The following is a 14,670-nucleotide window of genomic DNA, read 5'->3' on the forward strand; positions in this document are numbered from 1 at the left end:
ATCATATCAAATGACACAAGATGTTCTAACGAAATGAATATTAATATTATAATGGGTTATGATAAAATGATGTTTTCAAAGTATCTTATAAGCAATGTTAACTGAATTATATTATTTTGAATGTTAACACTTGAAAAATAGAGAAGCGCCATCTATGAACGACTTTTGAAACTAAAACCAGTCCTTTTTTTTTTACTTTAAATCCTAGTTTAATAATTTTCGCTATATCCAAAAGATGTCGTAAAAGTGAAAAGAACTGAAACAAGAAATTTAAATTACGTTCAAAATGTATAAAACTACTCCTTTGTCACTAAATACATAACATTAACTTGTAAAAATAAAAATTTAGTTCTAATGTAAGCAGCGACATCAGACGATGAAACTGGATGGCTGATGTGTCACTGTATTTTGTTACGAAACTAGGTAAGTATATAATAAAGCGTGAAATGGCATTGAATGCGATTTCTTAATTTAGATAATTATTGTAATGAATTACAACTATACAGTAAACATTTTAGAGGCCAAAGATTTTTTCAACACAACAAATTATCAATGTCTTGTTTAGTTACCTGCATATTTTGATATTAACATGTTCAGACATTTTATGAATTCGTAGGATCGCTGTGATGTAAATGTACAATAATCATGTATAAAACGAGAAAGTTTCCTTGTTGTTAGTTCCGCTTGTGTTGCGCTTAATCTGCTCGAACTCGTTGTTAGAGGTGGTGCTGACAATCTTCTGGCTGATTATTTACCTGGAGCTATAGTTCTCTGCGTACTAGATGTTTGCGGAATCAGTGGTAGAAGCATTCTTGCAGGCGGCAAATGCGAGTTCAAGCAGTTACAATATTGTTCTGTAATTTTTAAACAATAGTACTGACAATCATTTACTTTAATTTCTAGTTCTTAATATATTTTTCAGGCTGTATTAGTTTCAGCGATCAGTGCCAGTGTCAGGCCGGCGGCGGGCGGGGGAGGGGGAGGGGGTCACAAACAGCCCCACAGCCCCGCGTGCTAATCAATTTGTGGAGCCTTGACACCTCGCTTGCCCAATGTTCTGTTTCTTCTGGCGTTTTCTTTGGACACAAAAGAAAAAAAACAAGTGTAGGTGCGCGTTAAGCCTTTCCATTCCTCAATGAAATATAGAGCGGTACAACGCACTTCTCATGTATCTGTTTAAATGAAAATTTTACTTATGACATCGAATGTATGAAAAGCATCTTAGATACTTTTTCCCTTACTAAAAACCGGGCGACTCTGTGCCACCACCACTACTTATATATAATATATGCCGAAAGATAAACAAAATAATGAAATAGTAACAATATGACATATAAAATATATGCATGAATGACAGAGTATAAAAGTGTTATACGTCTGTAACAACATCTGTTACACGAATGAGCCGAGCGTCCGGTGCAATACCAACCAATATCACTACTCAATACTACATGAATTACTTATGTTTCAGACACGTGATTCTGCGTTGTCAGACTGTTGTGTGTGCGTTTCGTAAGACTAATCTTAGTCCTATTTCTCTTCCTACCATTTTATAACCTTTGCTTTTGAAAACTAGTTTTGAAAGTCAAGTTATAAAGAAAATATTTCAATATCTGTGTAACGATTTTGTTTGCAAATCATAACAAAATAAAAATAAAATAACCACATCACCGTATAATGAGGGCAATGACAGAGACCTGAGTTACGGAAATTAATTAAAAGTGATATTGAAATAAGCTTGCGTTCATTTATTGTTACGCGGAGAACGTTAATGATTAAATAGGCTTCAAATGTAGGTCGCTGCAGCATGACCAGTGCTGCCAGCTTGCAACCTACGTAACTACCTTCTACTTTACTTATTCTTCTCTTTTGAAAATTTAAAATATAATACATTAAACGCTTAGTAATTTCTCAATCATAACTACTTACCATGAAAGTGTTGTATGAAAATTTAGTTTTAATATTTAACTTTAATTCCTCTCCTTTACATACAAGGAATATGTATGGACAGATGGATACGGTATGTGCACACCGACAATGCGCTGTTCTGCTGCACACAGCTGCTGCCACAAACCTGGACTGGACTGTGTGTGTATGCAAGTCCAACTCACCTACTTACGTAGAAGTCGATCATCTGTTGTACACATTATATAAGAACTTGTGTTTTCTTTGTATGTTTAAGAAATATGCCAATTTGCTTATTCAATAAAACTTTATTTGTTCAAAGACTTAGCAGGTTGTCGTAAAAGAAAAATACTTATTTTAAGCAATTTTTATAATGTTATTGTTAACTAAAACAAAAAAAAGGCAAAGTAAGTCATCAAGACAATTAGAACAAGCTTAAGTTCGGTGTTCGATCTTTCGTTTTATTGCAAAGTTCTCAAGGCCATGTTTAACTCCTACATCAGATGAGCATGACATGGTGTCACCATAAAATTGCATTTTACTATATTTAATTGGTAATCGGTAAGTGGATCAAATTTAATTTGCAAGATTTGGTGACAAACATCGGGACTGCTGTAATTTCTGATGTAATACTTTAACCATCTTTATTGTTATCTCGACGAAGGTAAACCACGCCTAAACAAAAGCTTGGCTAAATATATTGAAAATGCAAAATGTTCAGACTGAAATATCATAATATAAATAATTCGGCGCGCGATGAAGCGTGACGGTTTGGGCAACTGGCAGCCGGACAAAACTGCGCGTGCGCCGCTCCCGCGTGACACTCGCTGCGCCATGCCGCGGCCGCCGCTGCTGCCTCTGCTGCTGCTGCTGCTGCCCGCGCTCCTGCCCGCGCTCGCGCAGGACACCGACGACTCCGCTATCAACGCCACCGTTGTTGACGTCAGCAACGGGACATCGGTTATATTGATCGCCAGCAATGACACGCTTCTTGATGCTGCCAACGAGACCCTCGCAGACGGCGACCACGAGCCCGTCGTGAGGAAGAAACGTACCTTCGGAGATATAGTGTTCAGAGGATTGGCCGATGTTTTGGGATACAGTGTCGCGAGAAAACCCCAAGAAGTGGCTTTCCCGCCGCCGCTCGCTCCCGTCCCCGGAATAGACTTGCCGCTGCAGGCTGCCACGCCCGCGCCGGCTCCGGCGCCCGCGCCCGCTACAGCACCCTGCGGCACGCCCAGGGCCGCAGCGCCTCCGCCCTGTCGTGCCCAGGCACCAACCACCGCGGCCCCCCGCCCCAGGGCGGCACCGCCGTGCCCAAAGCCCCGGGCGGCTCCGAGACGCAGGCCCCGGCCTCGGCCGTCGCCGCCGCCACCTCCGCCGCCTTCGCCGCCACCCTGTGCCCAGCCCCGCGCCAACCCATCGACCGCGGCGCCCTGCGCACCCGCCACCACACCGGCTCCGCGCCCTTCTGCACCGAAAGCCGATAATCTAGAAACTATTACCTCTAACTTCCGTTTGCATTTCAATTTCAACAGAGCCCCGGCCGGGGCTGCCGCCGTCTCCGCGCCCGCGGATGAACAGACCGAGGAACAGGAACTGGAACAAGAACAAGAGCAGGAGCAGGTTGCGCCGGTCGCCATCGAGCCGCGCGCCGCCCGCCTGCCGCCGGCACAGGCGAGGAAGCCCCGGGTCTACGTCGACGCGTTTGTCGTCCGAAACGGAGTCCCTCAGAAAGTGGATGCCCTCGACGCCCAACACCTGAACGCGCAACGGCTACCTCTCGAAGATGAGTACCTTGTATACGATTACGAGGAACTGCAACAACTGCCTGACGATGACTACGAAGACGTGCAGGAGTCTCGCGACAGAACCAAGGCCGTGAGCGACTTCAGCGACGCCGTCGACAAGTTTTGGGAACCGAAAAAACGGGGCAAGAAGAAGCTGCCGGCGAACGACTATCGCAACGTACACTTTGGCGACCGCGGCCTTGCCGATCTGATCCGGAGACGTGACGATGACGAATCGCATCAGAGCCTTAAACGGGAGCGACCGAGGGCGAAGCCAAAAACGTCTCCCCCGGCGGAGGCCGAGGCCGAGGAGGAGGCAGAATCCACCACGACCACCGAGGACCCGAAGCGTCCGCTGAGGCCGCGGGTGCTTCCGCCCACTGAGCACAACCCCGGACAGATCGACACCGTCACTGTGCGAGTGCCACCCATTTACAAAGAGAGACGCCCGAAAAAATTGAACCGCGAGAGACCGCAGCATGACGAGTACCTGGACCACAGGGACCACTACGAGGAAAGAGCCGCGCGCGACAGGTCCACGGAACACGACGAGGACGCCGACGCCGATACTGAGGGCGAAGACAGTGCGTGGACCGAGCGCACCCAGCGTCCCGCCCGGCGGAAACGTCGCAAGCAGCGCCGGGACAAACGCGCGGCCCGCGAAGAACCCTATACCGCTGGGGACTACGATTACTACGGAAACAAACTTTCAATTTCTGACGAAGAAAAGTTTTTTAGAGGGCTAACAGTTCCTCCGCCGACGAAATACGCCGAGTTCGCTCGCCTGGAGGAAGGGCCGGAAACGGGATACTTTTTAGATGATCACGAAAGAATTCGAGAGGATCCGGAAAGGGTCGCGGAAGACGAAAGATCGGGCGACAGGTATCGGGCTGACAGCTCCGAGCGCGCCGACGATTCGGGGGCGACCGACGACAAAGAGCGCTCGGACGAGGCGCGGGAGGCGGAGAGCGCGGAGGAGACTGGACGCGCCGATGACAGCGGGCGCGCCGACGAGCGCGAGCGCACCGACCGGCTGGGCCCCAACGCGCGCGTACACGAGACCGGCTTCCAGAACAACTACGTACGCGCCACCAACGTTCAGGTCGACGACCCACACCCGCACGTCGCTTCCGTCAAGAAGAAAACCACCAAGATCGGCAAGGCGTGATCCGCTCCGTCCTCGCCCCGCTCCATGTCCCGCGAGCATCCGCCATACACATTATTTATTTCACTTCTCACCCCCAGGGACGCAGGTACTTATACAAAGTCTGTACCTCCTCACTTGGGCACGAGCGCGCCGGTCGTGGAGCACCGGTGTTGCCTCGCTCGCCTGTCATGTTTTAGTTATAATGTATTTAGTTAGGTCAGGTCGTACGCGCCGAGAAAGTATTCATATTTTTATACTTTAGTCTAAGAATATTGTATTTAAGTTTCTTAATAAAGCGTTTCGTAAAACTCTGGTTTCATTATTAGTTTTAGCGCGGCTTCGAATCGATGGCCGGCGACGCGTGAAATTCGATTTGACATCGAGCAATGACAGCGTCTGTCCGCAACTGGGTGAAGGTCTGCACGTTGTATTGAAATCAGAGCTGTGCGGCCGCTGCGCCGCTTGCTGCTGACTGTACGCTACCCACTGCCGACTGCCGACTGGCCGCTGACTGCGGCTACTGCAAGAACTGCTGCGCTCGGCGACATCCTCAACTGTCGAGGAGTTTACTTTGTCTTTTAATCACTCAGTTAATTTGATATGGTTAGTTGAGTGAATATTTTAATAAAATCCTCAATCTTATAAGTCATTTGGTAGATTGTGAGATCTCTTAACCGAACTATTTTAACGTGATAATAAAACCATAGCACAACCAAAAGATTTACAACAGAGAAACTGTTTCATTTCTGTATGAAAAGAAATTAAATTTGGTTTAATGTTTTTTTTTTATTTTGGACCTAATTTCTACGTAGCTTTGAGATCGCAGCGAATCGTCTGCAGACTGCAGGCCACCAGGGTGGCAATGTAAAGCCGACAACAAGAGTTTCTTGCGTCGCTGGCGACACATTTAAGTAGGTTTCTTTTAATTCATTCTTTCGAATCGATGCACAAAAATTAAGTAAACAAACATTAATCCTACGTATCTGCGCTTGTTACAAATCAATGATAATACTTAGCTAGGTTTAGCTAACTTAGCTAAGGAGTCAAATCTTTAATTATGCTATGTTACCGTGACACGTGAAGAAATGAAATCACATTGAAAGACTTCAACGCGTGCGCGTGGAGCTGTCGCAACCCCCCCGACCCCCGCCCCCGCCCTCCCGCTCCCCTCACCACTATCAATGTCCATAGATAAATTACAGCTGTCGTAAACAAATGCAGCTTTCTCAATAGTTGCTTCTACAACATCTCTGTGCAACAACAGACAAAATAAAAACCCACTAAAGTAAAAGTTGGACCGACTGAAATGAATCAATAGTAAAGGCAAATCGTCTTATCGAACTAATAAAAAACAATTGTCCTACTTCGGTTCGTAAACAGAATTAAAAACATTAGATGTTAAAATAAATACCTACCTATTTTAATGTTTACAAGTTAAACAGAAGTGTTATAAGTTATGTTCAAATCTCAGTATCATTAATCTCAAGTATATCGTGATATGACATAGTATCGTTATTTTTTCACATGAAGGTCGAGTCAGAGATATCTGGAGCAACAAACCAAGCTACAAGTAGGGCGCGTACTGACATATCGCAACGACTGTTCACACGATCACACAAGCAACGCCTGGCGCAGCGCCAAGCTACGGCGGCCAGTAGGGCAGAAGTAGACTGCAGCGAAGTAGGCTGCGTCTGTTCTGGAGTTCACGTCACGTCACATCATTACAAACTCCTGCAGTCGTCATGGTGTTTACATAAGCAACTTATTTAAGGCGATTTATATTCATCAAAGAAAACCTCTCATCTGTTTGTTACGAGCTAATCCTTTGTAATCCCCGAGCAAACATCATCTACGCATATATACAGTAGTGCAATGTCAAACAACAAATATTAATATACCTCTAGGAGAGGACGGAGTATGAATAACAAATACTTTCACTGTTACTCGCAATATGGTCAGCACGTAAAGCGACACGCACACGACCCGCGCACTACAATGTCACGGATCTGCGCGATGCCGGGTGAGACTTCCAGTGACCCCTTTATCATTAATGAAGTGGTCCATGCTGGGGATAACATCTAACCCATATCAACTAAAGACATTGACGTCGACACATATGGTGCATTATTGAATTCTTAAACAACAAAGCGCACTTCTTACGTAAGCATGTATCATGGTGTTAACGTAACGACTTTTTAAAAATCAACTGATCAGAAAGTAAAGTTAGGTTGTAATTCCCAGCGACAGTGCAGGGCTTGCGACACTGCGGCCCGCAGTTCCTCGGCCGACGGCTACAGCACCGCGCCCCGCGCGTGACCGCACTGCAGACGCACGTGCACCGACCATAACGCGATGGCAAACATATCGTAGAAAACAATCAATAATATGCATTATACAATTGACCTTGTCCTTATACCAACATTTTGCACACACAGATGCTCCACGTCCTGATGTACATATGTGTGTGTGGTGTAGGCAGTAAAGTATCCAGTATTATACTAACATTTCAGATGATTTGGAAAACATAAAGGTTTAGTGGCGGCGTGTCGTTCGGGACAGAGCAACGATAGTGAGAGCGGACGAAAGTGCCGGTATATTTGGTAACCGCGCGCCCCGCGCATGTCGATGTCATGTCGCAGGGACGGACTCACTCACCCGCTATTATCTAGTCACGTACCTGTATAGACAACACGGAATACATCAAAATTTTCACATATATAATTATACCAAAGTAGGTAAATATAAATATTCAGAATGGAACCAATTTTCTTTACGTTTGGAATAGATAAAACATGAAGTTTGATGAGCTAATACCTTTTTTTAGTATAAAACATAAATTTATCGACCCGATTACTGCTGTGTATACTTAAATATTGCCATTTTAAAAGAGGCCTCACTGAATATTAGGCTATTAAAATGCAAAACGACTTACAAAAAAAAAGGCAAACTGACGATTTCGACCTTCATTTTCGTGCACCGATTTTTAGCCGACTTCAAAAAGAAGAAGGTTATGTATTCACCTAATAATAAATCAATGGACTCAAAAAAATCGCAATAAAATCTCAATATTCACAAAGAAATTTCTTTCAGAATGTTTTAGTTGCCGATCAGGTGTAATTTATAAAATTTTAATTGTACATAAATTGAATACGGCCCTGTCGCAATTGGTACAATTTTCACTCGATTACGTTTCTTAATCGATCGGTATGCATTGTTACGTGCGGGTTACGGGAGTGACGGCAGCGTCCACGTGCACCCGCCGCTCCGCCCGCCGCTTCGCCCGCCGCCACCGCACTACCTAATGCGTGCTCTATTGCAACGGCATACGACTCACTTTTGTTGTTGCAAATGTCGGTTCAATTACTTTGATAGAGGCATACATTTAGGCATCGTGGAAAGCCGCGGAAGAGTGCGGGCCGCGACGGCGGCGTCCGGCCGCAGCCGGGTGAAACTCGGACGCCGGCTACATACTAATGTGACATCTTCAATGTTATAAGTAGAGGTACGCACCCTCTGAGCTTCTGGTTTCTGAATGAGCGTCGCGCCGACCGGCCGGCCGCCGACATGAAGTACACTGCAGTAAGTATCGTGTGGTGCGGTGCAGTTCATGCAGTGAACTCCTCAGTGATCCGATGTGCGGTAGCGGTACTCTGGTACTAAAGATCGTGGTGTATTTCAGATCGCGCTAGTGCTGTGCACCTGCCTGTGCGCCGCACACGGGGACCTCGTGCACCTGAAGGCGGCCAAGGCAAAGCTGCTGGGGAGTCTGGTGGACAAGGCCAGGCACCACAAGCGCGGTGTCCTCACCGCTGTGCCGCCATTTAAGTTAGGATACGATATTCCCCGGGTATCTCACTCCGTCGTTAAGCCGTTGGTGGTGACCTACCCTCCGACGGCCGCCGTCGCCACAATCAAGGTCCCGCTCACTAACCCGGTGGTGCCACGGTACCCGCTATCCCTCGGTCACAGGGTGCCAGTTGCGCACCCTCATTACGGCATTAAATTCCCTCATTCGACAAAATCTGTGGTAGTGTCGAAGCCGGACCATCATTTCCATCATCATCACCATCACGTGTCCCCGAGGCCAGTGGTGCCGGTGGTCCCGGTGGCTCCGGCTCCCGCCCCTGTACCGGTACCGGTCCCCGCTCCCGCCCCAGTTCCCGTTCCGGTTCCGGCGCCCGCCCCATTGCCGGTGCCGGCTGCACTCCCGGCGGCGCCTTTCGTCCCGATAGCCCAGCCCACCGCTACCATAGGTCATGCGGCGACACCGGTTCTAATTCATCCGGCGCCGGCTCTCCCCGTGCCGCCGGCGCCCGTTGCCCCACCACCAATTCACATACTTCCTCCTAATCATCTTCATCTAAAACCTTTGCTTACCGCAGCTGCCCCGCAGCTGTCTCCCTCCCCCCTGTTTCAATATGCGCACCAATTCCCATACGTGTTACGGCATGGCGGGGCGGTGCAGACTTCAGTGTTTGCCACCTACCCCAGGTATCCTTTCTTTAATTATCAGTCTCCCCTCTTACCTTTAGCGCCAGCGGCGACGGGTGTTCAAGGTGTTGGGCAAGTATTGTTAAATAGACCCCAAGTTTTGCTAGAGAGACCTCAAGTTCTATTGGAAAGACCTCAAGTTCCCCAGTTCCACTTGCTACCCCAGGGTGGCGTAGTACAACACTCCACAAATGTCGCGGTTGCTCCGTCGCCCGCCTTACTGCATCCCGCGCAACCGGCCCTGCCCGCCCCAGCCTTGCAGCTGCAGCCGGCCCTTCCTCAACCTGCAGTTCACCTGCAGCCCACTCAGCCGTCGACCACTTTAGACCACGAAGGCTGGTCGCCCGTTACTCCGCAGGCTCATGACTTTAGTCCGACTCACACTCCGGAAGCGCATTTTGCGCAACCCCAAACCCACCCCCAGTTTACACAGGAGCAGGGGACTCAAGTGTACGAGCAGCACACGGGTGACGGCCAGTACAGTGATCTGCATGACCAGTTGCAGCACCACATCCAGCAGCAACTGGAACAGGCGCAGTACGGGCAGCATCAGCTCCACCACCAGTACGCCTCGCCGCAGCCCGGACACGAGTACGGCGTGCCCAATCGAGACTTCCCACAACAAAACACCGACTACTCGTATCACGGCCAAGAGTACGCGCCCCACGATCAGCAATACATCCCCAATGACCAGCAATATATTCACAACGACCAGCAATTTCTCCAACACGGGCAGCAGTTTGGGCACAACGATCAACAATTTATTCCGCAGGATCAGCAATATGCTCAGCACTACCAACAGTTTGGCCAAAACGACCAACAATTTGGACAACATGACCAACAGTTCGGCCCGAACGATCAACAGTTCGGCCAGAGCGATCAACAATTCGGGCAACACGACCAACAGTTCAGCCAGAACGACCAGCAATTTACGCAACATGATCAACAATATGGTCAACACGATCAGCAATTCGCTCAACATGACCAACAATTCGGGCAACACGACCAGCAATTCGCGCAACACGATCAACAATTCGCGCAACACGATCAACAATTCGCGCAACACGATCAACAATTCGCGCAACACGACCAACAGTTTACCCAGCAGGGCCACGAGTATCAGGTGGGTCAGCAGCCGGCGGCAGAATACGGGCTGCCGCAGCAGGGCTTGGAGGGCCGTGACGACGAGGGCCAGCAGCCCAGCCAGCAGTTCCATAACCACATTCCGCTCGGCCTGCAGCCCCCCATCAACGAGCCCCTCGACCACTTCCGGTAGAGCCGCCTAAGCCGGCATTGTTTGATATCATGGCAATGCGCTGGCCCTTGCTAGTTGTATACCTGGCCATTGCGAGTGTAAAACATTTGCTGAAAGTGATAAAATGTCGACAAAATAATTGTTTGTGAATGTGTGAGCGTTGAGAGTGTGCCACGTTTTGTATAAATATTGCCTAATAATACTAATTACTTGGATATTTAATTAACATAGTTTTAGAACTAATTATTTATATATTTTTTTTAATAAAACAATTAAAAAAAGAGCTTTGTATAATTTAATTAACTTCAAAATAGTAAAAATAACTAAATACAGTAAAATAGAAGTATTCATTGATAATCTAAATTAGTGTTCGAAGCTAGAAATCGATATTAATTTGAGGCAAAGTTTCTTTCTGACACGCAAGGTTTGCCCCTAACTAAAAAATAAACACATAACACTTACGGAAACATTGCTAGCAGAAATATGTAGGCGCTTAACAATTATTCATGAAATATCATTTGACATTGGAACTGCATTGTAGGTTGCGTTATTTTTAAACCTAAGTACTAAGTTGAACATTAGTGATCCTGGATTATCCTTGACGCCAGAATTTGCGTTGTCGTTGACTTTTTTAAAGTACTTTGCTTGCTTTGTTCACTTATATCTGGACTTACTTTTTCACTTTTTGTATACTCTATATATTTACTAGAAAATCGCGCAGCTATTGGAATAATTAATTTAATAAATAAATGTAACGCCTGTGAATTAATTCAAAGCAAAATTTGTTACTTCCTTTCTTATCAAGTATCTACTTAGTATTGTAATGTAGGAAGAACACGATTGTATGTATGCGGACTGGATGGACACACTGGCCACTGAGAACTACATTGTGCAACGAATGCGCCGCTGCAATGTGATACATCACCTCACCTCACATGATATCAGGTAACACTCAGGAAGTGATCCCTGATTGACAATTCCGTAATAATGTCATTAAAATGTTGGAATCTAATGTATCAACACAAACACGAAATCTCGATGAACTTTTATAATATCTCAGAGTATGATCACAACTTCATAAAATATTTGATAACGCGGTTTGGTTTACATGTAACGCAGTTGTTTGTTTATTTTGAAATCGTGGGTTTCTGATTCCAAAATCTCTTTTTAAAACATACTACTAGCTCTTTTTTGTTAAAGATAATGACATGGATGACGATACATCTTATACACAGATTTTGATGTTAGAAAACCATGGTAATTGGGGTATCCGAATAATATTTAAAAAAAGGTTTATATGTATAACATTGGTTTGACGTTTGTTTCTCGCTTGAAAACTACAGCCCATGTAATATACTCGTACAAATCTTTGAAGTTAGATATTGTATAGCAAAATTTACATAAAGTACACGCAAAATACTTGTAAACTTATTTACAAAACAAAACAGGTCTGAGCTCCGCACGAGTTTGGAAATTAACCACTTTTTAAATAAGTCGCAAAAGTTGAAATACCTTAATGAACAGTCGCAAAAATTGTGAAACATACTTTATCTGCTACTGATTTAAGTGTTATTTCAAAATATGCTAAAATAATGCGATCAACTTGCAACCAAATTAATTCTTTTTAATTTAAATAACATTATATGTATGTATGTATGTCTTAGGATGAGAAAGATAATATTTACAGTTAGATCTCACACACACACACACACACACTATGCATTATGTATGTATATCAGCGTACGTCATAGAGCGAGCGTACTCATACAGCGTGTCATTGATTCATGTTTAAGTTTCAAAATAAAACATAGCAGCGAGCTTTGACTTCTTAATCAATGAGCCAAGCCTACACACAGCTCACAGAACTGACTGCGATACCTTTGTTGATTACTATGTTAATTGTTTGTTATAATTTGTATAACTGCTGTCACAAATGCAAACGAATTTTATTACTTTAGGTTAATAAGTAATTCTTATATCACTTTTCCACAAAGAGAGAAGCCGCGAGGTATTAAATTATATCAATGACTTAGTATAAACTAGGAATATTCCTCATGTTCGTTCTGCACCTGCACTTACACAGGTTATTTGTTTTTATTTTCCCGAAACACCTTACGCAACAAATTTTGTAAACATTTTAATTAATTCTGTAGGATTTTAAAAATATGGAATATGATTATGATGAATTGAGGCAAAACAAGTCGCCGCGTATAATTGCAATACGATATAATCCTACTTTCACAGCGCAGTGTCCGCGTGCTCTTGTTAAAAAGTATTTCACAAGCGGCTTGCATTTACTTGAGTGTTGCGGCATTATTTATAGTAATTATCAAACAGATCAGCCGCGGCGGCCGCCGGGGCAGCGGCCGGGGGCGTGTTCCCCTCACCACACCTCGCCTCGTCTCGTGTCGTGTACTCACCGCACTGCATATGACATTATGGGCACCAATTTACTAAATTCAATATGTATATAATAAGTATATCAAAGCGACTGTTCGTTGCAATTTTATCGCAAATTAACAGAACACAAAGTGTTGCGCAATCAGTTTATAAACCTTAATTTAATGTTTTAACCAACAATTTAACTTTCATAATTCTTCAACGTAATCGGTTTAAATGATAAATATAAACATATCACAACATATAACATATATTTATGTACAGATAAAGAATTATGCAAGTTTCAAGTTTCAAGCGTAAAATATATTAAAATTCGCTTCTCACCATCTTACCTACTTGAGTCCAAGTTAATGAAGTTTATTCAAATATTGTTTATTTAAGTTATGATGATCGTCAATTTATCGTCGCCTCAGATAGAAAAATTGTCAGAAAGTGTTGCGTAGCGCCTACTACATCCGTTTAGCAATAATATACACGATGCAAAACTTTGACAAACTCTAACCACTCATCGCACTCAGAGATACTCGTATAGATAATAGTGTACTTAATAACTTATACTCGTACATCTGAGAGAATTATTTTATTAAATCTGCAAACTCTTATTTTAAATTTGATATTTTTAAACTCTGCATCAAAAATATGTTGTTTATAAAGGATGTTGTTGAAGGACATCTTACCACCCAATACATTCAAATAAAGATGAATACACAATCTTATTTTATATTATATTATTTACTATTATAAATGCGAATGTAAAGATGGTTGGATGGATGTTCGTTTGAAGGTATCTCCGGAACAGCTGCATGTATATCACTTTAATTTGGCATATACGTAGAATATAGTCTAAAAGAACACATAGGTAGTTATTAAGTTTTTTTCAATCCGTGCAGACGCAGTCGCGGGCGACAGATAGTAATGTGTGAATATAAAGGAAATAAAAAGGTAGAATATAGGTCTTTGCAATGAACTGCATAAAGATAAAGAGACTACAAAAAATCTCATCATCAAAAAAATAAACGAAGTAACTACTGACTAAAACAATGTCTACCACTGTACACACACAGTTGTACCATTTCATACGTTCTTACATTATTATAGTGTTTTTAATAATGTAACTTGACTTAACTGCGTGAAGGTGCTGTTTGTTATGAAAACAATTTCATTCGAGCCTTGTGTCATTGAGTTAATGAAAGGTGTAGCATCCACCCCGACGCTGCCACCCGCCGCGAAGAGGGGCTGCGCGCCCGCTTGCGACTGCCGGCGTATATAAGCTGCGCGAGCGCCGACTCTGCATCCAGTGTCCTGCTCACCCCGGCACAGCAATACCTACTCCTGCAACATGAAGGCTATCGTAAGTCAACTATTGTTCATTGTCTTACATCATACAACTACCATTCAACTACATTCTCCTGACTCATTCGGATTGTATGAGAGCTTTTCTATCGATACCTAATAATACCTTTTTTCTATTTCCAGGTGTGTTTGTTAGTCCTGGTCGCCGCAGTGTACGGCGCAGAAGAGGAGAAGAAGAATGAGAAGCGCGGTCTACTTGGCCTTGGCTATGGAGGTCACAGCATAGGCTACGGAGGCTACAATCTCGGCTACGGGGGCCATAGCCTCGGTTACGGGGGTCAGGGTCTCGGGTACGGAGGCTACAGCGGACACGTAGTCTCGGCTCCCGT

At 44.6% G+C, this 14,670-nt stretch overlaps 3 protein-coding genes across 3 annotated transcripts in view; all 3 read left to right on the forward strand.

Moving 5' to 3' along the window:
- The first annotated feature begins 2,661 nt into the window (after positions 1–2,661).
- Positions 2,662–4,863, forward strand: LOC106113609 (proline-, glutamic acid- and leucine-rich protein 1-like). Its single transcript, XM_013306443.1, has one exon. It carries the CDS (start codon positions 2,662–2,664, stop codon positions 4,861–4,863), a length of 2,202 nt encoding a protein of 733 aa, XP_013161897.1.
- Positions 4,864–8,359: 3,496 nt separating this feature from the next.
- On the forward strand, positions 8,360–10,774 carry LOC106113671 (extensin). The gene is made up of 2 exons (XM_013306523.1): positions 8,360–8,421; positions 8,522–10,774. The coding sequence occupies exons 1-2, from the start codon at positions 8,407–8,409 to the stop codon at positions 10,607–10,609; spliced, it is 2,103 nt and encodes a 700-aa protein (XP_013161977.1). The 5' UTR covers positions 8,360–8,406; the 3' UTR covers positions 10,610–10,774.
- A 3,446-nt stretch (positions 10,775–14,220) lies between these two features.
- CPH32 (cuticular protein hypothetical 32) overlaps positions 14,221–14,670 on the forward strand; it is a gene marked incomplete in the record, with an annotated part of 6,097 nt that continues 5,647 nt past the window's right edge. The window contains 2 exon segments of the mRNA XM_013306653.1: positions 14,221–14,339; positions 14,465–14,544. Coding sequence (XP_013162107.1) covers positions 14,328–14,339; positions 14,465–14,544 — 92 coding nt within the window.

Source organism: Papilio xuthus, unplaced genomic scaffold (assembly GCF_000836235.2).
Source record: "Papilio xuthus unplaced genomic scaffold, Pxut_1.1 DF828177.1, whole genome shotgun sequence".
In the NCBI taxonomy this organism is placed as follows: Eukaryota; Metazoa; Arthropoda; class Insecta; order Lepidoptera; family Papilionidae; genus Papilio; species Papilio xuthus.

What these genes read in the sequence shown, in the direction of transcription:
- LOC106113609 (XM_013306443.1), top strand. Translation starts at nt 2,662, where the DNA reads ATGAAGCGTGACGGTTTGGGCAACTGGCAGCCGGACAAAACTGCGCGT.